General features: G+C 45.7%; 7 protein-coding genes across 7 annotated transcripts; 3 read left to right on the plus strand and 4 right to left on the minus strand.

Moving 5' to 3' along the window:
* Positions 1-4,605: 4,605 nt before the first annotated feature.
* On the minus strand, positions 4,606-5,062 carry FOMMEDRAFT_150338 (uncharacterized protein; the record flags this gene model as incomplete). Its single annotated transcript, XM_007261677.1, has 3 exons — positions 4,606-4,641; positions 4,715-4,785; positions 4,951-5,062. 3 exons carry the CDS (start codon positions 5,060-5,062, stop codon positions 4,606-4,608), a joined length of 219 nt encoding a protein of 72 aa, XP_007261739.1.
* Positions 5,063-5,848: 786 nt separating this feature from the next.
* On the plus strand, positions 5,849-6,913 carry FOMMEDRAFT_101216 (uncharacterized protein). Its single transcript, XM_007261678.1, has 3 exons — positions 5,849-5,886; positions 6,084-6,509; positions 6,569-6,913. Exons 1-3 carry the CDS (start codon positions 5,884-5,886, stop codon positions 6,593-6,595), a joined length of 456 nt encoding a protein of 151 aa, XP_007261740.1. The 5' UTR covers positions 5,849-5,883; the 3' UTR covers positions 6,596-6,913.
* Positions 6,914-6,978: 65 nt separating this feature from the next.
* On the minus strand, positions 6,979-9,785 carry FOMMEDRAFT_164667 (uncharacterized protein; the record flags this gene model as incomplete). Its single annotated transcript, XM_007261679.1, has 8 exons — positions 6,979-7,557; positions 7,619-7,631; positions 7,691-8,376; positions 8,428-8,520; positions 8,597-8,758; positions 8,821-9,313; positions 9,372-9,415; positions 9,535-9,785. 8 exons carry the CDS (start codon positions 9,783-9,785, stop codon positions 7,086-7,088), a joined length of 2,214 nt encoding a protein of 737 aa, XP_007261741.1. The 3' UTR covers positions 6,979-7,085.
* Positions 9,786-10,226: 441 nt separating this feature from the next.
* FOMMEDRAFT_25068 (uncharacterized protein) lies at positions 10,227-11,635 on the plus strand (the record flags this gene model as incomplete). Its single annotated transcript, XM_007261680.1, has 6 exons — positions 10,227-10,301; positions 10,343-10,422; positions 10,476-10,596; positions 10,677-11,218; positions 11,278-11,464; positions 11,498-11,635. The coding sequence occupies 6 exons, from the start codon at positions 10,227-10,229 to the stop codon at positions 11,633-11,635; spliced, it is 1,143 nt and encodes a 380-aa protein (XP_007261742.1).
* A 1,272-nt stretch (positions 11,636-12,907) lies between these two features.
* FOMMEDRAFT_16409 (uncharacterized protein) lies at positions 12,908-14,054 on the minus strand. Its single transcript, XM_007261681.1, has 3 exons — positions 13,341-14,054; positions 13,241-13,275; positions 12,908-13,166 (listed from the first exon to the last, which is right to left on the minus strand). Exons 1-3 carry the CDS (start codon positions 13,637-13,639, stop codon positions 13,123-13,125), a joined length of 378 nt encoding a protein of 125 aa, XP_007261743.1. The 5' UTR covers positions 13,640-14,054; the 3' UTR covers positions 12,908-13,122.
* A 499-nt stretch (positions 14,055-14,553) lies between these two features.
* Positions 14,554-17,926, minus strand: FOMMEDRAFT_144048 (NAD-binding protein). The gene is made up of 12 exons (XM_007261682.1): positions 17,304-17,926; positions 16,538-17,239; positions 16,350-16,477; positions 16,142-16,291; positions 15,691-15,827; positions 15,610-15,628; positions 15,448-15,472; positions 15,324-15,394; positions 15,123-15,256; positions 15,034-15,046; positions 14,943-14,954; positions 14,554-14,841 (listed from the first exon to the last, which is right to left on the minus strand). The coding sequence occupies exons 2-12, from the start codon at positions 17,195-17,197 to the stop codon at positions 14,754-14,756; spliced, it is 1,437 nt and encodes a 478-aa protein (XP_007261744.1). The 5' UTR covers positions 17,198-17,239; positions 17,304-17,926; the 3' UTR covers positions 14,554-14,753.
* Positions 17,927-21,098: 3,172 nt separating this feature from the next.
* On the plus strand, positions 21,099-21,636 carry FOMMEDRAFT_130880 (uncharacterized protein; the record flags this gene model as incomplete). The annotated part of the gene is made up of 3 exons (XM_007261683.1): positions 21,099-21,206; positions 21,272-21,453; positions 21,507-21,636. 3 exons carry the CDS (start codon positions 21,099-21,101, stop codon positions 21,634-21,636), a joined length of 420 nt encoding a protein of 139 aa, XP_007261745.1.
* Between the last annotated feature and the right edge of the window lie 125 nt (positions 21,637-21,761).

The following is a 21,761-nucleotide window of genomic DNA, read 5'->3' on the forward strand; positions in this document are numbered from 1 at the left end:
ACCCTCAACCTCTCTTCTGACTTTTGCTCACTGTTTATTCCCTTCGACCTTCGGCCTTTAGCACCTTTGCAACATTTTTGACTCCGTGAATGCTTTGAATTCGCTTGTACATACTGTTCCGCGTGTCCTCCGGAGGACGTGTTTCCGTTTGTCTGCGTGTTTATTCTCGTATCTCGTATCTGTCGTCTTCCCGTGTCCTGTGTCCCGTGTCCCATGTCTAATCTTATTCTTCTTCATCCACTCTATTTCTTTCTTCACAACTTCACGCTATCCTTGTTCCTCATTCCTCATTCCTCTGATACACATGATCATCATCTCTTGCTTCGCGCAATTTACGCTGTTCTGCTGATCTGTTCCGTCACTTTATCTGTGTTTACACTCTCATCTTCGTGTGTTCACTTCTTCCCCCGTAGATATTGTATGTTAATCTAATCTTTCTTTCCACTTCCCTTCTCTTCACATCCTCATCTTAATCTTCTCTTTCATCCACATCTCCACAGACTTTCACTTTACCCCTGTGCACAATTGCTTTCCAGTTTACTCGGCACGTCCCTCACCGCCCACATGACACTCTTCCTCTCCATACCCCGATAATCTTGGTATTCAACATCCGTACTACCCACTCAATGGCTCGCGATACCGACACACACCACGCGCACACGAATGAACGTGCCACCGTGCATACCCTTTGCCTATCACTCTTCGCTCTCGGCTCGCTCCTGTCTTCTTACGAATCTCGTCCTCTTCGCCTCTACCCGCGGTTCCGTCTCGGCTTGATTTCACTCCACTTTTTTTGGGTTCTGTGAGGCCGCGATGTATCGATAACCTCGTTTCTCGTCTCCTCTTCTTTTCCATTTCTACTCTTAACTTTATTCGCCCCACGCTTACGTTTGTTATGACTCCATTTCCTCCCAAAATCCCCCCTAGACTGATAGTACTAGGTTTTCACGACACGTCTTCATGAATTGGACTTTCCAAAGCTGTCTTTGTCACGGTTTCTTTTTACGCTCCTTTAGTCTCATCTCGTTCTTTGCTTGTTGTTTATTCGTTGTCTATTTATTAGTGCCACGACCTCGATCCCGTAGTTTTCTCTAATGCCCTTGATACGATTGTTTTCTCTCATTTTCCTTGTGAACATTGATTTCTTATACTTTTGCACTTCCTCTCGTTGTGCCGTTGGTGTTTGACAACACGCCCAAAACTCCTCATGTATCTTCGCCGATACGACAAAAGGAGATACCCTTCCAGCTTTTAGACACTGAATCTGGACTTGGATTTCTTTTTCTGGACATTTGCGAATAGATTTATTCCGTTGTCCTGTTAATAGTTATCTTAACTTTGTCTTGTCGTTTTCGTATTGTTCGTAGTTAGGTTTAATGCGAGTTGTTTTGCGGTTGTTTCTAATTACTGTCTGTAATTTGGCGTGAATGAATTCAGAAGCAAACATGAATTCAGAAGTATGGTAAGTAACAGTATTGAGTCGTTATCAATATCTAAATACATTGGTGAGACTCGAGAGCCTGCCCTCGACCGCGTGCCGAGCTTCTGACTCTGAGCTTGTGAAAAGAAAAGAAGGGAGGATACAGTAGGAAGTTGTTGAAGAAGAATTCGAACCAATTCCGCAGACACATGAGTGACACAGGATGAGGTGTCCCCCCTTCCGGTCCGACGCTAATCGTGGTGCATGGTGAAAGGCTGCGAGCCTTGCCGTTTGCCGAGTTAGCGGAGATGCCTTACCAGGCACATACCGAGCATACCGATATCCGGACTCACCTCGTGTAACGGAAGCAAATCACAATCGCAAATCGATGCTCGACAGGTTCCTTTCGTTCTTCAGATCCATTTCTATTGATTGGAGGGGCGCTGTGCTGCGCTGTATCGCGAGGTGGAGAGTAGGACAAGAACTGAGGAAGACGTACGTTTGCGAGCTGCGCATCTGCGAGCTACGTGGTGCTTGCGTGTAGGGTGCATAAATTTAATTCATAATACTCGGAATGTCGGGACGAGGGAGGAAGGTTTGTGCTGAACGCTGAACCTCGCGAGTTCCACGAGGGTAATACGAGTGTACGCCGACCCTGACTCGATTGCTGCCTATGCCTGGTCGTCTGCATATCAAAGGAGAGATGCCCTCAGGCAAGGTTATGGAATTTAAGTTCACTTGGAAAAGCCCGCCTCGGCAAATATCGAAGGTGACACATTATAATGTATCCGTACAAGGATATTAACCTCCCACTGGCATTTTGCAAAATGCACGAAGAACAGGAAGATGCTGTCAAAGAGGAGCAATAACTTTTAATGAAGGATACAAAAGAACAAGAAGTTAAGAATACCGGGCTCGGTAAATTGAGATTATTCCTATCCTGGTAGCTTGCTGGGTGCCCAAATTGCAAACTCTCACCGATATTTATAATTATATCAGTGCGCATCTTTGAATTGCTAGCACTCTCACACAGCTTCGGCATCGTTACACGTGTCGTCCAACGAGCTGCTCGCCATTAAACGTGTCCGGCTTCGCGCTACAATACAATCTCCGGACGGAAGTGAAACCCCTGTAGAACAAGCGTCTTTCAATCTTCGTGAGTAAAAGATTGAGACAGGCTAAAAAAATCTTACCGAAGCTTCCTTGAAATTATCTTCGATGTCGAAATTGTGCGTCATAATTGATGGACCTGCGTATGTAGAATGGTCTCTATAGCTCTCGACCGTCGAGACTCACTTAACTCGATTCTATACTTCTCGCAGATAGCCATATCGACGCAGGACGACATCACCGCTTGTACGTCGCATTTCATATACTTCGACCTTTTACAGTTGAAAATACCTTATTGCATCACATTATAATGCATAAATTGAATATTGCATAGCTTTCTGCCTAATCCCAGCTCGGGATAAGGGAATTATGCACAAAAATAGTCTATTGCATATTGCATCAAGATTTGTGAGAAAATTATACAAAATTCTGGGCATTTTGGGAAATTAGACTGCTTACTGTTGTGATTTTTGTACCCAGAAGCCTCACATATTGTTCTCTGACATACTTCAATACAAAAAGAATGTTTCTGATTGACATTTCATTGCTTACAATGTCTTCAATGCTGCCACAAGACCAAGATAGGGCAGCAAAGATCTCTTCATGATATGTGGGGGAAAGTTATTTGCATTGACTAGCTTTTTCTATTTTTTTGTTTCTACAGATTCTGACTGTATTTCCTTGTATTACAAACTATTTCTTGAGTTTTACAGTGATATACACATTTACTGTACTTGTCATTGTCTTGGTTGTCTTTCTTGATGCTCTAAATATGTGCTTATTTTCTTGTCATAGTGTATATGTCTTCAAATAAATTGAAAAGCAATATCGAATTTTGGTTTCCTAATTAAGTAATGCTTTCGCACGGTTACCATAATGCATATTGCTCATATTGCATAGGTCTGAGGCCTCTCCCGACGTTATGCAATAAGATATTTTCAACTGTACCTTCTTTACCGTTCCCGAATTCCGCGAATTCCGTTTTAGGCGGCGGCAACAAACAACGCGGTGTCCTGGAGGCAGAAAAGAAGCCAAAGCTGTGCGATAAGCCTCCAACTATATGAACAGTTAGGCGCTATCTGTTCGAACAGAGTAAACATGAGGGAAAAGCATGTTTGAGTCTCTTTTGCGCGGACCGAAGAACAACTCTCGGTCAACAAGGATAATGATATGAAGTTGATGTCAGAAAAGGGGGAAAAGTAAGAAAATATTCCAATTAATAAACAAACGTCCTTCTAGGAGTATGGGATTCGAAGCATGAAGTACCATGCTTTGGGTTTAGGATCTTGGCTTTTGACCAGAAAATCAGCGAAAACACATGAAAATCGCAAATGAATATACCATCTGCAAAGCGTGGGCGGAAACAAACCGATGACACCTCCAGGCACTAAGTGCACAAGATCTCAGCAAATCTGGTACTTCTGTCGGCTTCGAGAGAAAAGCATGGCACCCAGGAGGTCGGTTAGTCGAGGGAAAATTCAATTGTTTTGCGCCCGTGGGTTCAGGGCTGCGTGATAAGACGAGGAGGACGACAGACATACGTGTTCTTTGAGTCATCATACGAGACCATGAGGCGAAAATTTTCTCTACAATTGGAGCATCCATTACAAATGGCGGACAGAACCCTGAAGCAACAGTCGTGTGCACTATCTTTTGTGTTTCTCAGTGACGCACTTGGAAGACTCCTACAAGTCAGTGTCAAGTGCTTTCGCGGTATTCCATGTGCCGAGAGAGTATGGTATCAGCAACTGAACTTGTAAGTAAGGAGCACACAACTTCGAAGCGACGAGGTTTGAGGTGGCACTCCCAGATTGTGTGTTAGGCTTTGGCACATGCGAGCAGTAGCATCAAAAGTGTTTGGATGTGTTTATGCAGTTTAGCACGTGATTAACCTAGTGTGTAATTCTGAAGCATCCCCGCTTACTTTCGCTTCATGCTAGGTTGCAGTCCATAATTTCCATTGGACAGATTAGTTTACAGTTCGCATTTCTTCCATACGACACATTCCCATACACACATATACATACTACATCAGTGTATCAGCAATCTCTTCGCAGCTCCGCGTGGGAAGTAGCCTAGTTGGTGGCGTGTACGCCTTCATGCGGTACTTGCTAAAAAGATGATGAAAGCAATGAACATCATAAATGTCTCGATTAGATATACGAGCGGTGGACGATTACGTACCGATTTAATGTCCAACACGCGTGCAAGTGCATCAAATTCAGCATCCGTGGGGCGTTTCTTTCCGGTGCACACTACAGATTTGTCGATTGATTGAACGTTGTTCGGTCAGATAGATAGATAGATGAACAGTGCAGATGGGGTGGCACACGTCAGTAACAGGCATCAATCGGACCACCACCCGCCACCATGAAGGGCAATGTCGAGGCTGAGGGGGAGGACACAAGCAAGAGACGTACCATCGATAACATGCTGTTCAGGCTCACCAAGGGCAGATGCGATCTGTCCATAGGACAAACCTTTCTTATCCTTCGCAGCTGCGAGGGCAGAGCACGATGGGTTGGGGGCCATAACTGCTAACGTCGACGTTAAGTTTGAGAGGCTGAAGTCTGTTCGACGTGCGATACGATGGAAAGGGGTGTTATTGCGATTACTTCCTGAAGAGGTTATTATATGCGTTCAATAAATGACCGTTCTCGAACGCCGACCCCTATTTTCGACAGACTGATCATGATCACGATCAAGATAGACAAGGATAGGCAATGTTCTACATATTCCGTCCCAATCGCAAACCCTTCATTACTGGAAATGATGCATAGTCTTCCTCGTGACCAGAATACAGACGCCTTGTCAGTTATTTAAAGCACTCTTTTGGCTGTCGACCAATGACAAACGTTGGTTATTTCACAGAGCAACCCGCCTGGATGGGTCCAGTCTCCACAAACCACGAGGTATTGTACTTCGTATTGAACATTTACCGCGTCCGGATCGCGCGTTTCTTTTGCCAAAATCATCTATCTAGAGTGGCCCTCATTCGTGAGTTAATGTGGACATGTAACATTTGAAACTAGGACTGTTTCTTGGTAAATTTGATAAATTAAGTAATAATCACAGGCATTCTTACCTGGATCGGGAGATTGACAGTATAATCCAATATGTACCATTTATCTCCAATATGCGTACAAATTCGATGAGCTTCACAAGTTCACATCTCATTTATCTTCCACTGGCGCAAAAGTCCAGTATGTGCACGTCGTGATATTACTTCACCAGTGGTGGTGCGAGTTGAATCGGCAGCAGCCTCGGATATTCCCGATTCGGAATTTGCGGTGATCTCAGCATTTTGTCGCTCGTCAATACCGTCCTCCTCAACACCGTCCAGTACAATCAAAATGGTGAGTTTCTGTATATTGCATGTGTTCAGATGTTGGAGTTATTCTATGTCGTGGAGATTTAGAGAAGAAGAACTAGCTACGAAAGGTTCAATTAGATGGATTCGTCTTCTCCAGTTTGGATGGACGGAGAGAATAACTAACTGTGTTACGATTGTGCCCAATGGATATTGTGCTGATACTTTCTCCTCTTTCTCCAGGCGCCGAAGAAAGGAAAGGTTCAAAAAGAGGAAACGACCGTACAACTCGGTCCTCAGGTCGCAGAGGGCGAACTCGTTTTCGGAGTAGCGCACATCTACGCCTCGTTCAACGACACCTTCGTTCACGTCACCGATCTCTCTGGTCGCGAAACCATCTCGCGCGTTACTGGTGGCATGAAAGTCAAAGCAGACCGTGACGAGTCTTCTCCGTACGCAGCCATGTTGGCAGCGCAGGACGTAGCAACACGGTGCCGTGAAGTTGGCATTACGGCTTTGCATATCAAGCTCCGCGCGACGGGTGGAACGAGCACGAAGACACCTGGACCTGGTGCGCAGAGTGCGTTACGTGCGCTTGCGCGTGCCGGAATGCGGATTGGCCGTATTGAGGACGTTACCCCTGTCCCATCTGACTGCACTAGACACAAGGTACGCCTCCGTCTTTCTGGTATCCAGCGATCGGTCGTCGAGCTGTTTGTTGTGTTTAGGGTGGTCGCCGCGGTCGTCGTCTCTGATCTTCACCGCACAAAACACACTTTTGTTGCCGCATGTCGTAGAAGTACACATTTGTCTACTGTCTTGATGTGGTATGCAGCTTAAAATTGTAATTTGTCGCCTTACGACACGCAGCAGGCTTGTACGTCTGTGCTAGCCTGTCCCGTGGTCGTGAACTGTTTACAAATCAAGGCAGCACCGGGTCGAATGAGGCTAATCATAATGCATTGCAAGAATTTCAACAACAATATACCGAATGGTCTACTGGATTACATGATTCTATACTATACGATATCATCGAATTCTCTAACTGTCCGACGAAACTTCAAGATAGACAACGAACGAAAGCATCCTGACAACAAACCCAGTAAGGCCACAAAATTACAGACTTCCCGGTTCAATAAATCAAGGTACAGTCTAGGAGTGGTCAAGGAATAATGACTCTCTGTACGTCGACTGAACAAATAGCGCGGAAGAAAGGCGAGCATTTATCTGCCTTCACAGACGACATTAAAACTCAGCACCACAATCGCGTAGAATCTGCAATTCCCCTGCGATACCCTTCTTCCATCGTCCCTCCTTTTCGGTCAGCCCGGATCGGCCTTCTCCACTCAATCTGTCCTCGACATCTACACTCTCTGCCTGGGTTTCGAGTTCACGAAGCGTCGAAGACAATTTCTGTACTGCTGTCGCCCGAGCCAGTAGGAGCTGTCGCACAAGAACCGACTTCGCAACCCTTCGACTGAGACTCCTTCCAGCAAGGGGATCAGAGGTAGATTCCGCTCCGCCAAGGTTCAAGTCGACTGGTGGGCTCGCGATTGCATCCTTTGGAGCAGTTTGGAGGGACTTGGCAATGTATGGGTTCAAAGGTGGTGGTGGGGTCGTAAGGTATGGCTTCAAGTCGTCTTTCTTCACATCTTCCGCACGACGCGAGAAGAGGACAGCTCTGAGGATAGCGAGCGTTGCACGGACGCGCTTATATCTATCAGAAAATGAGTAATAAGTTAGGATTACACAGCGACGTGCTTAAGGAGACAAATTACCTCATATAGTTTGCTGGACAGTAAACGACTATTAACAACTACTTTCGGAAGTCAATACACCGAAAAACGTACCATCTATGACACGATTATGCCACACGCAAAGTAGCCATGCAACACCAAGAATGCTTATCACATTCCCAAATTCGCCAAGTTTCGCCCAGCGTTGTTTAACGATTTCTAAAGCAAACTCTGCAAGTGAAAGATAATTTTCCTTCGCCTCCTCTAAGGCGGCTCCTCCACACCCGGGAAAAATAACTGACAAAGCTCGCCCTACCATCCCGAAAGCAGATTTTGACATCTCTACTGCTGCTTTCGCTGTTGTTTTTACGAGTGACCTACCCGATACTGAGCGTATAAGCACAAATCCTGACGCAACCGTTCCAATAACGCGTCCCGCACCACCAATAAGGACTTTATACTGTGCGCGCGCTTCCTCTTCTTCACCAGCGAGTAGTCGAGATGAAAGTGCTCCAAAGGCGTAAGCTGGTACATGGGCGATATGCGTAGGCAGCGAGAGTAACGCAGGCGCGAGAAATGGAGGTAACTGCGCAATTAGTTTGATTAGGGACGGAGTTGTAAGGACTGTTCTGCCTGAGGTGCGGATAGGAGCTGAAGACGGAGAAGGGGGTGGAGGAAAGGGGACATGTGCAAGTGCAGCATGCGACAAGCCTGTATGGTATGATAATGCATGGTAATCCAGAAGGGATTGCCTGAGGTCAATCAATGTCGTTGATGGCGGTTCAAAAATTCTGACAAGGCTATACAAAAGGTTAAAACGAGAAATAGACTAGCGAATGCGTTCAACTCACGTCTTTGAAGCTTTAACAAAGTCTTGTAACTGCAGGTCACGATCATTTGTCCAGAGGATCGCTCGAGCAGTCTGTGTGGCGTATAACGTATCCCTAAGATACATGCGTCAGTCACGACATGAGTATACATCAAAGGTGTAGGGCAGAGTAAAAAGAGGAATAAGCATACCAATCAGATGCATTTATAGTCAACTCGAGCATCCCTTTTTTGATAACCGCCGTGACCTCGCGTATCGCGGTGTGGTACCTTTCGGTATTATCTTCAGTACCACCGTTATTCTCTGCAATGGCGCGCTTGACGAATGGACGTAAATCAATTGGAGTCCCATATCTTCATTCAAGGTTGTCTTCATGAGATTGACAACTGCCGAGGAAGATTAACATGAGACATACCGCACGAATAAACGACTTCTATAGCGCGATTTATCTGTGTATACAATACCAACCGGGACAACGCTCACTGGAATTTCTGAGCTTCCGTTATCACCGTTGCGCTCCTGCCACCATTGCATATAACCAAGCGCAGCCCGAGCAGCTCCTTCCTTGACCTGTACAATACGCGGCATAGTGTATGACGTCCCCTCAGGGAAAACGCCAAGTACACCACCCCCACCCTCCGGTTTTGCCAGTTCTCTGTAGGTCGCATCAAAGAGAGCTTGCTGACCATTCGAGCTACCCTTAGGTCCCGAACTTTTCGGCACAGTATCTCTAGACCTGCTATCCACAGTGTCCGTAGGTTGGTTCTCGTCTTGTTGCACTTGCGACTGGGCTACTCGTGCGACCGGTATGGCTCCCGCGGACCGGAGGATAGATCGAGACACGGGATTCTTGAACATAGAGGCTTTCGCCCAATATGCAATGATTCGGCGATGAGGAATGGTTGCAGCTAGAAGTTGTTCTCCGTCAGCAAGTATCACATGTTGAAGCAGGCTTAAATATCATACACAACGTTGCAATGTCAATAATCTCATTGTGATGACACGGAGTACTAAGTCGTTATTAAAATAAGTGCGCCTTCAGATGGATTGCTCAACACTGAGCATCATAAAACGACTCAACAGTATGAGAGCTCCCTCCACGGGTACGTGTTCAGCTCCTTCAACGCACACTTCTGTAAAGAAACCCGACAGAGCCAGGTCAGAAATGAAGCGTAAAGTTCGATAGACGATCTTCAGTTCGGGCACGCGTCGGCGTTTAGTCTTCTTTCGTCTTTCAAGAACTTTGGGTGAGTTTGCACGATGAGAAAGGTCCGAAGCAGAAGCATACCTTACGGCATTGCTAGAGCTTGTCACTGAGTGCTGCATATCTTGTCTCTGTTCTTCGCTTGCAGGGTGAGAAGTTGATGCAATGTTAGACATGTCGAGAGAGAGAGAGAGGATTTTGCTTTGGTCAAGTTATAATGGAGCCGATATTCGCTGGCAGCCGCGATCCGGCCTCGAGTGGTATGTGTTGTCAAGTTCGTAAGGTGACTACTGCGTCTAAGCCCAAGACCAAAGCTAAAACGTGGGATACCTTACAGAGATCACAAGGGGTGTGATGCAAGAGAAGACACGAGTCTCCAACATAAGTACAGGTAGCTAGTGCTAATGTTCATGCACTGAGCCATGCAATCAAATTGCCTGGTTAGTGAGGACACGCGTAACATCACTAGAAACGCGACGGTCACGCTCAGCAAGACACCTATCAAGTGTTCGTAGAAAAGTAGGCGCATTTGAATTTGGCTTTCCCATGTAAGCAACAGCACATGAATAGTCGAGTATGAATCATCCTTCAGAGAAGGACAGCAGGCTCGACCACAAATGCGCATGTATGGCCAGCTAGCAAGTTTAGTTCTGTGGTTATTTGTTGCACCGTGTTTGTCACTGCTTGCTTCTGTCAGTCATATAGTTTTACAACTTTATTAGCTTAATTTTAGACGCCGAGTATAGTATCTGACTGCGACCATCAAGACGTCCTTTGTCGTAATGCATTGATCAGTCAGTCACTGGCCTCAAGGTCACTTTGACCTCTAGTGATGTGGACGGGCCATACCTATAATGTTCTGTTAGGGTAACGTTGTATTGGTTCTTCCCGGACGGAACGGCAGCCGCAGTGACTCGTTCTCATGGCGGCCCCGATCTTTCTTACCCCCTCTTTCCACTCAGCCCTGTGCATAGGACCTTAACCTCGGTATGTACAGTTTCAAAGGAATGATTTTTCTCCTTTTTTTCTAAAAATTATTTTACTGTAATTGTCTATGAATACTACAGTTACAGCAGGAAATGTCAAAATCGTCAACAAGTAAATCACAACGCACAGACGTGCGGGTTGCTCCTACTACATATGATGACCTACCCGGAATAGCGACATGCGAGATGCTCGCATTTTCTGGCGCGTTCCCTCCACATGAGCCACTCAATAGCCTGCTCTTCCCTTTTCGTGCTCCATTGGCACGGTCAGGTGTACATCCTCGACATTGGCCGGACTTCGCATCCTCGGTTAACGATCACATTCCAAGTCTCTATGACGGCTCAATCATGTTTACAGCTTTTGCACCTGACGAGAATGGAAGGGATAATATCGCAGGATTCGTAAAGATGACTCCACCGAAGGAGATGTTGGAAGAGATACGAAGGAAGAGAAAACTGAGAGACTGTTTCATGGGAGATGTTGTCTACCCTGCCATGGATACTATAAAGAATAAACTATGGAAAGATACCAGTGGACTAGATATTGTGCTTTGGAGGATTTTTAAACAGCAGCTTAAAGATGCTCGTGCTAGGATTAACAAAGAAGGTCGATTCTTCCTCCTGTCCGTATTTCATGTCCTCTATCATGACTAGAAAATACTTAACACTACTTCTCTTTAAGCAACCTCCTCATTGTTCACCCTTCATTTCAAGGCCGTGGTGTTGGCTCTGCACTCCTCAAACAATGTTTCACCATCACGGATGCAGCGAATCGACCAGTGTTCCTCGAGTCCACAACCGCAGGTTACCCACTATATGTTGCGCGTGGTTTCGTAGAAATCGACAGACTTGACTGGACATATGCTGGGGTGCGTATCATTCTCCCATGTATGATCCGACAGCCAAATGTGGACAAGACTGCACCGGATCGAGCTGCGGACAGCTTCAGACTTGCGGATTCGGACGAAGAGGGGAGAACAAGGCATGACAGGGAAGATGGAGGTGCATTTGTTGAAGTTGGGGAAGGGACAGTCGTGTAGGGGGGAAGGAGGGGATCAACCCATGAGCAAATTTGATCTTTTTGATATTGCTTAGCATATGGTTGAATCTCGTATATATAATTCTCTCATGCTACTTGCCAAGAGCATTTTCAATTGCTACAGTTGTCACCTTAGACGTCAAAAACTGACGATGAACTCGAACAGGAATTTGAATGCAAGAGGCCATGGTCCAGAGGGACGGGGTCCACTAGACTATCCTTCATCCTTTCAATTGTGCAGATCAGTACTCTGAGGCACATGAACGCTGGACTAGAAGCTTCAAACCCTCACAGTGGCGTGCTGACGAGTGCGAATGACACATTCCGAACTGCGGAGACCTTTTTATCGGTCACCCTAGTCCATAGGCCTTAGAAATGTCCGATGGCGGTACGGAAAGCTTAGAAGGAAACTTTAAAAAGAGTGCCGCCATAACATTCCCGTGTGTTCATTCTGACCATGAAAAGTCCTGTGTATAACAGAACCAGGCTAGGAAAACAAGATGTGAATGAGCTTGGATCCCTCTAAATGACCATGCTAACCAATCCTTCCCTAGTAGCACATTCATAGAACAGCCACGTTGCAGCGGTCCTTATGCCACGCGAAATCTGGTGTCATAATGTTCACGAAGCGCTATCATTAGTGAGAAGCGGAGATGAATCCATGATCTTCTTGCTAGCCAAAAGAGACAAGAATCAAAGAAACGTGGAGGAAGATGAAGCCGGGACAGCACAATGCTACAGAGGCCATTGCATGCGTATCATCGTTCCTTAATTGTGGATTGCTCTGTCTCAGGAGTCATGACCATTCACTCACAAGGTCTGATCGCCTTGAGCAATTTAGGTTGAAAAGGTTTACTCGTCACAAATACCAAGGCAGCTTGTGAGTTTAGGCGGCGTATTCTTGAAATGGCGGGTTACGGATATGCATACTTTTCAAGTTTTCACAGGCAGGTTGTATTTGTGCTGCTGCTGTGAAGGCGAGCAATCTTGAAGATAGCAGTTAACACGTATGTGTAAGGAATCATGTCCAAAGTGTAGTAGATCCAGCGAGCCCATCGATACTAAAGTATTTAGTGAAAAGGTGAGATTTGAGTTGTACACAGTACAGCAAGAGAAAGGAATTGCCAAAGTGAGGCAAAGGCCAGTCTAGAGGCACGCGTGTCACGAATGACCGATTGAAATGTGACAGTAGTTTGGATTCCTTTCTTCTTATCGAACCTCAGTAAGTAACTATTTACCTGCAAGGCCGAGCCAAGACCTCTGACACTTGTACGTCAATGAAACAACAGTATTGGACTACTGGATCGGACTACTGGACAGTATATGCTACCATTCGCGGATAAAGGCTACAAACTACTAAGCAAAATCATTCTGCTCCTACTCCTCGAAGTGTCTATGATCACGATGTAAACAAGAAGACAAATGATGGGCACTCGGCATAGGCGTGGGTAGACAATAGAAGTCCTTCAGTCGACTTTATCGAACCTTTCAGATACTGACTGCCTTGCATCCGACAGCAATGATACCGGACTCTGTATACGAAGTGGACATTATGAGTAACATGAAGGATGATGGGGATGTCACGGTATTGGCATTCATCTCTTACCAAAGCTCTTGTCGCAGCACAACGGCTTTTCGAAGCTATTTATTTAAGCAATTTCATCTTCAGGCCGAATCTCATTTCTTTCGGAATAGGATTCACATACCAAGTGTCACCAAAGCCACGCTTGTGCAGCGTACTGCACGTCAACCCGACTTCCTCGCTCTTCTCTTCGGGAGTCAAACTAATGTGAAGGAGGTCAAGTATGAGCTTCGCGCTAAGGCCCGTCGGATCGGTTGCTTGGAGACAACAGAGGAGCTCGTTCGTGCATGACGAAGTCGGTGGTGGCTTCGGCGGACCTGTTGGCGTCGCCGATGGCTTTGGCTTGTTCGCTCCATCGGGGGCTCCCGCAACTAGTCCCAGGAAGGAGAGTAATACCAGCGAGTATGCGCCGCGCAGCTGCATCTTTGTGCTGGAATGGGATGACGTGGGCTACGTGCAAGTAAGGTGTAGCAACTAGTTCGAAACGCAGGCCTCCTAACCAACCCTCATACAATCCCGAGGTGCTACACCTTTATACATGGGAGAATTGGGGGAGGACGGCAACACCAGTTCGTGCGTCACACCCACAAGCGTAAGTGTAAATCCGCAATATCATCGCCATTGACCGCTCTTGGCAAGATTGAGGACATGAAGGGACAGCGGTATCAATTGGTGGCTTTGAAAATCAGTTCGCGTTGATGCTTCGCGAACGGCGCGGGAGTGCCTCGATCGGCGCGGAGGCGCGCGTGCCTTGCTTCCGAGCCATTACGCATAGTAACGTGTGCGGCGTTCACCAACCGCATGGGATGTCATTGCAGAGAAGTTAACAAATATAAATATAAGCAGTTTTACAACTATTTTCTGCTCTCTCATTGCAGGGTCACCTTCGTTCTGTTGCGTGGTGGGTCTGTTCGGAAAAATTATGCTAGGCTCACGGTAAAAGTCACGGATGAATGCGCCACAAAACAGGTTATTTGCGGACGAGAACGGGTACAGAACAATACCGCGAGGCGGGATATATCGCATGGAACCAAGCATTCGCAGCACCTCCATCAGCGCACTGAAAGCGCTTGCGTACCTATTCAGCCTTCGGTATCCCCATGAATGCCATGGATGTGCAACGTGGGCGGTGTGCTATCTATCACTCCGATTTCAATATGTATTTTCCGCTCTGGGAAGACTTGTTTGCGTGCCGCAGTCGGTATAATGCTGTCCGAACTTGGGTATTCTCGGGTCGAGACACCGAGACATGAGCTTTGTAAGATACTGTACGATTAGCTTCTTGTTCGAAGCAGTGCGAGTGTTGCAGTATCGTACAGCGGTGGTCATGTATTACTGGGTTAAATGCAATAATATCGATGGGACAATTTTTACTCGTTAAGAGGACACCCAACCTCCCATGCATTGCAGCCCCGTTACTCCTGAATTCGTACTCCCCGACAGTGTGGTGATCCGCAAAGTAACTCCGACTTGAGTCTTACCGGCAGCGGATTCACGATGCAAATTGCACCATGCGGACCCCTCGTTCTTTACTTCTTTACTTCTCCTTGCAAGGGCCCTCGCCTCTCCTTCCAAGAAACTTAGGGACACCATCAACAACGTCGGTAACGCGGGATCCATAGAACCTGATCAGTATATAAGTTGAACGCGATAATAATCGTATCATCGCCATCAACATTCATATATTAACGTCGTGTATATATTTAAACTTATTAATATCACGCACATGTGATACGTTCTGCATAATATCCGAACGATAAGGGATGATCCAGAACTTCATAACTCAGCCACGTCAGGAGTGCATCGGATATACTCACGGTTTGAACGAGTCTAGGCGCCCGATGAATCAGTTAGTGGCAATAAAACGGGGCCCTGGAGGACAAGAATCTCGAGTGTACAAGCGCACCTGGTACTTGGCCATCTTTAAAATGGACCGCAACGGGGAACACGAGAATCATATTTCGGCCTTCATCTGCAAGGGGCGAATGACAAGTAGAGCATAGGACCTTGCACGGAAGTTTGTGTTCATTTACAAACTCTCTGTAGCATTAGTTAATATTGTGAGTATATTTCACTTTTTTTTTCATTTTCGTGTGGATCCGCTCACGAAGAGTTATAGAAAGTAAGGCCTTTTATTCCTTCCGTGAAATGGACGGCGTCTTTGTGAATGATTGCAGCCTGGGAACGATATATGACTCTGGACAAGGTGCTCACTGTGGTCAACAACGTACCCATTGATAGGGGGCGCCGTGTAGCCTTGCGGACGGTAGCACTTAAGTTATTATTGTAACTGTTTTCGAATAAAATTGTAATTTACCGCTGGCAGTTCCGACTATCTCACAAAAGTATTTATGCCATTCCATGTAAGTGAGAAAGAGAGAAGAGTAACGTACCAATGACAGTAACAAGCATCTTAAAGCAGAGATGAGTTGTCACAATACAGGCCCGTTGCACAATCCAAGGACTCAACCCACCAACCGGGTCATTAGCAATCTCAAACTTGATCTGGCCACAGAAACATTCTCCCACATACTTTGAATCAAAATTTTCTCTCGTCTTGACATAGGGCGGCTGATGATCTGTCCCAGACATATGCAAAGAGTTGAGTTCCCTAACTAACAAGAGTACGATCGACTATTCTGAAGCGAGGAAAGAAACTTTAGGTTTGAACACTGGTGACGTCATTGTATTACATAATACATTCAGCGGTTTGGAAAAGAAATCAAACAGCAGCCAGTACCCTTAAGCAAAAATCCAATTTCCACGGAAAAGAAGGGTAGCCGTTGCTTTATAAGGCTTGCCAGACGAGGGGCTACAAACAATACGCATGAACCAGCTACCATGCGAGGTGACCACCACAGACAGGGATGCTGGAGGTGGAAACATATCAGCCGTTATTCCTGAAGTTTCTATGGAACCACTGACTCGCTGCCAGTACAATACGTGGATGCGTCGGATGCAAGCCATACCGCCACCCCACGCAACTCATCGGACCTCCCAAGGCGCCCAAGGGGATTCTGCTTCGACCATTCTGCCTTGCAGGTCGGAATCGCATCGAGGAATGGAGAAGTCAAACTGATTTTGGTGATTTACTTGAGCACTGATGCCGAACAAGGACATGAAGCACTCTTACTCTGTCGGGACATATCCCGGCGAAATTGAGTTAACTCTTATCCTTTTTCGCCCTAATTCGCATGCCATGCTGCGAGCTATTTGTAGTACCGCAGCTTTACTGGCACTGTAAGCGACAACTTCAGTATCCTAACGGTCAAATCTGTTAGAGCAGAATCAGGCGCATGTTGCCGCTTGTTCAAGACATACGCTTGTAGCAACAGACCCAGCAGCAGAGCCTATCAGGACAATACTCCCGCCCTTTTCGGCCTGGTCCATCTGCCGAGCGGCCGCTTGCGCGAAGTGGAAGACACCACGAACGTTGACATCCAGGACCTTTGAGAATTCGGAAGTAGGATAATCGAGGCAACATGCGCCATGTATTATCCCTGCTGCCGCGACGCAAATGTCGAGACGATTACCAGATGCTTTCGAAGCTGTCTCCACTGCGTTCCACGTAGCCGATTGGTCGGTCACATCGAGACAAGCATAGTTAAGGCGCGCAGTAGGGAGCTGAAGCCTCCGGATGTACTCGTGAGAGGCTTCCCAGGTCTCACTTGGAGTAGATGGAAGATCGAAACAATGGACAGTCGCTCCTGCTTCAGCTAATGCCTGCGCGATCTCGAGGCCCAGGCCTCGATTTGCTCCAGAGACGACTGCGACGCGGCCAGTCAAGTCGAATTCCCTAAACAAAGTTAATCGTGGTGTGAAGGTAGGATCGGCCTTCGCGCGAACGGAGGCCTTCACGCCGACGAGCTGATCTTCGGAGGAACGTCGAGCTCGCGTCGTTGAAAGAAGACGGGGAAATTGGGTAGGTGCATCAAATCGCCTTCTCCACGTCTGTGCTACTGAAATGCGGAACACGTTCATCTTGGTAGGTGGCGAGGGATACCTTCCAGCGCATAATGATAGCTAATAATGTTTAAATATGGTGCCCAGAGTTCGAGGTACCAGAGTAAGAAACTTTGATGCCCACTGTTGTATATCTTTCTGTCCCTAGCTACAAGCTGCTGTAGGCATGAGGACCCCGAATAAAGCATTGATTTAATTCTTTCAGCCCTATCAGGAACGAGCGCGCAATATGAAACGCAGTTCACGCTCTGTCATATTCTAGTTTCACATCCGAGTCCATCGAAGCTTTATTTCACCGAAGAGCGTACAAACGTAGTGTCCTGTATGCTCCGTACTTCGGACAGAAGCAGGTGTCGAAAGTCCATGTCAATTAGATTAACCTGTTTCTTTGACAAAAGGGGAGGATCGTCGGAAGAAGTAGTAAAGCAGCTCGGTAATGACATTCAGTAACAGAGTCACATACCAAGAATACAATTTACATATCTTCATAAATGCATCCCAATAGGTCTTCCCGCGTAGGCTTTAGGCTCCTATGGCTAACACGTACCGAACACAAGAAGCGTTCAAAAGCGACATCGGCCTTCCAAGCACAGCACACTCGGACCCTTGTGGAGCATCATGTGCTTCCTTTCATGTATGAGAGCCGCTGGCCAATCCGCCGGAAAGCTATGAGAATCTGGAGGTGCTTACCCAGAACCTAATCAGTCGTTTTGTTTAAGGAAACCCATTTTGTCAAAAAAGCACAGCAGTTAATGCCCCTGTCGCGAGAAGGCTCAGGAGCAGTTCATCAGAGGGTCGGAGTCTTTTGTCGAAGAGCAACGCAATCTGTATAATCACCCTTTCAAGTGCTAGGCAACTTGGTTGAGATTGTTGTTCCGAGTCGGAAAGGGAGGGTTGCTTGAATATGATGCGCGGTACGTGATGCGGTGCAACTTTATCCGTTGCAAATCACGAGATCAGGCTTCGGAGTGTGGGAAATTGGAATGGTCAAATAGTCCAACACACTTACTGTACCAACTGCCACCTTTCTTTAATGTCTGGATATTGGACATGGCAAAATCCTTCTGTGTAATTTATATTACAATTTGTGATACACTATTGTATAGTAGAAACAAAATATTTTAATAATCTACTTACTACAACATAGATTATTCTTCAGATGGGCATTGTCTGGCAGCTGGCTTCATTAATTGCTGTCATCTTATTAAATGGAAATGAAGCTTAGCAGCAACAGGTTCCTTTTATGGGCAAGTATTTACTTGTAAATATTAAAACAACACAAACATGCAATATATCAACAAACAAATCCTCTTGTAGTAAAAAGGTAAGCTTGATCTTAAGTTGCTGTCTCCTTTCAACTTAGACCCCACAGGTGCCAATCAATGAAGTAGTTCCAATACAACGGTGCAATGTTTCTAGATCCCCGATTTCGATCGGAACTGTTTCACCGCCCGTTTACCTTCCCTTCCTTTGCCTCTGACGTGTCCTTGCTCGTGTTTTATAGTATTTATTTGCTGCTCCACCATGTCTATGTTCACGGCGCGATTTTGCCTGCTCCCTGCGCTTCTTCTTTGATGCAATACGTTTCTGAATCTCTATTTGCTTGTCAATGTAGTGCTTGACTTCATGAAGCTTCACATCCTTAATGGGTCCTCTCTTTAGTTTCATTGCGAAGGTCTTATGCGAAGGAGCATTTTCAAACCACTAATAGAAGCAGAAGAATGTCGATATTATGCCATTAGTAGAGAGAGAAAAGGAATTAGCGACAATGGCAACATACTGGGTGGTTCAAAGCCTGTATAGCACTGTAACGATAGTTCGCATTCTTGGTCAGAAGCTTAGTCACTAAGTCACGTGCTATACGCCACAAAGTCAGACATTTTTCGACTTCCGTGACATGAAATGGTAAAAATACCAAGGCTCGAGATTCGCCTATAATTGCTCCTCCTGGTGTCTATGTTTTTCTTCACAATCGCATCTGCAATCTCATCTTTAGATAAATTCCCTACTGTGTCGAACGGATGGAATGCTAAAAGCATTTCATGAAACATAACGCTTCGCAATGCAGGCGGGCAGTAAGGCAAATTTCCACATGAAGATTAGCCATCGGATTGATTCACTGAATTGAAGAATGACAAGAACAAACCCTATGGAAAACATGTCTCCCTTTCGACCAACGAAACCTTTCTCAAGAGCTTCTGGGGACGCATATATCAGAGTACCTAAAAAGTTCAAGGTCACTGGCTGGCCACCCGGGACCTTTACCGCTCTGTGATGCCTTTACTTCGAGTTTGCGAAGGTTGAATATGATAACTTACGAGTCGAAATCATTTAATGCTGGTACTCCTGGAAACTCCATTGTACGCAGAAGAATGTTCTCCGGCCTATAGCAAGGAATCAGAATATATTCGCTTACAATTAGTATATAGTTCACTTTAGATCTCTGTGTACTATTTTTCCATCGTGAAGAAACTTAAGCCCCTCAAGTATGCCACTGTCAGTTATGAAGTAAGAGAGCCATGGACGTGATTTCTGAGGAAATTTATTATCTCTCACCGTAGGAGGTTTCTCGTATCTGCTTCAGAGAAGGATCCTTGCTTCTCAAGATAGTAATATAGATCTCCGCCTTCTGCATACTCAAAGACTTGTACTAATCTCCGGTCAGAGTCGGCGTATTCTCCGAGAAAAGCGATCTACCAGCCAACGTTAGACACAACATCGGTGCCATGATACCGTTATAATTTTGGGGGCTGTGTATAACCTACTACATTCGTGTGGTGAGGTAAGTTCGCCACGACTTTATAACCTCCGAGATCGTCTTGAAAGCCTTCGTCGTATACGTATTTCTTTAGAATTTTCAATGCCACCTTTTTCCCCGAATTAGGACTCTGTCCTATCTGTTAATTTGGATAGATAGATAGCATCAGTAAGTGAGCCTTCAGAAGTTAAAAATACTCACGTAGACACTGCCAAACGACCCCTCTCCAAGTTTCTTCCCTTTGCGGTACGGTAATTTCGATAGGGTAGTACCATGACTGCCAGTCATTAATGTTGGGTCCAACTCTTGAAGATGTGGAGCCTTGGGCACTTCTAGGTTCCCCCGAGCCTTGTCCTTGGTAGTATATCCCTTGGATCAATAATAGGTACCTCACTTGTGAGGAGGACTTTGTACATCTGTTGACATCTGATGAGCAAACTCGGCAAGATCGGGCAACTTTGTAGTCTGAAAGAACTCCGTTAGGCTAAAACGCCACACAAGCACATTAATATTGTACGGACAAAGAGCTACATGCGGTTTACATGCCCGCAACAACACTGATTACAATCTTTGCATTACATATTAAAACATGTAATAGAAATGAGAGAAGGAGTTGATCAGAGACCTTTTATTTCCCTTTAAAGTCCATGAATTTCTGAACATTTAAGAGAATTAAATAAAATGAAATAAAATTAGAGACCATATAGCTATTCTTCGAGGACAGATTTCTAAGGCTTGAGCTATGTAAGAGAAGAAAGCACCCTCAATCCAGTTTGGGCTATTTATACGCGTGAGTAGCGTGTCATATATATAATAGTAAAACTATACTCGAAATGACTCGTGGTAAACAAAATTATTCTAACTATTTCAAGTATTAATGTAATCCCTTGAAACAAAAGCCTCGCAACTCAGAGTAAAATCTCAGAAACAGCTAAAGCTCTTATGTTGGTATATTTACAGTGCAAATCAAGACGCATTCATTCAAGGTAGGTAAAGAGCGGCATTCGGGGAGCGTTCCAAGTTTAAATCTGCAACCGGTGAGTATGATGTCATCGATTACATCCTAGAGCCCAATAACTTGTATAATTGATACAACCTGCATTTGCGAACGATTAGATCCTAACACAGGACAGCATCCTGAGAAATCATCGAACCAGCACGATGACCAAACATACGGGTGGTTGTTATTGTGGCAAAGTGCGCTACGAGATTGTGTTATACAGCGATGATGATGCAAGAACAAGCCTTTGTCATTGCAAGAATTGCAAGGCGAGTGTTTTAAATAAAAGTTTCTGAACGTTCCAGTTCTGACTAGACAATGTATAACTTCAAAGAGATTCACAGGCGGTCCGTTCGGAGTGACAATCAAAATTCCACTTTCAAGCTGGAAGGTCATAGCGGGCTCGCCGAAGCACCATACTTCCGACAATGGATCATCAATGCTGCATCGCGAATTTTGCGAAGACTGTGGCAGTCCGATACTTGAATACGGAGAGGCTGCTGCGAGGGACTGGAGGTAGATTCAGGATTCGAAGGAATATATATAAAGCTCACCACAATGTCCTGTAGATATGTCTTCCACGGAACGCTAGATGATACAAACGTACTTCCTCCGAAAGGCGAATTCTTTTGTAAATACAGATGCCACTGGATGCCTGAGATCGAGGGAATATTTCATAAGAGGGAACTCCACGACTAGACTGTAAAGTGAGCTTAAGGGATTGTTTCATCGTAGTAACTACAAATGTCCTCTGTGAAACAGAGATGACTCGGATGTCTTTAATTAAACCTCTACAAGACTGTTGATTGACAACAGTTTCTCGA

Source organism: Fomitiporia mediterranea, assembly GCF_000271605.1.
Source record: "Fomitiporia mediterranea MF3/22 unplaced genomic scaffold FOMMEscaffold_1, whole genome shotgun sequence".
In the NCBI taxonomy this organism is placed as follows: Eukaryota; Fungi; Basidiomycota; class Agaricomycetes; order Hymenochaetales; family Hymenochaetaceae; genus Fomitiporia; species Fomitiporia mediterranea.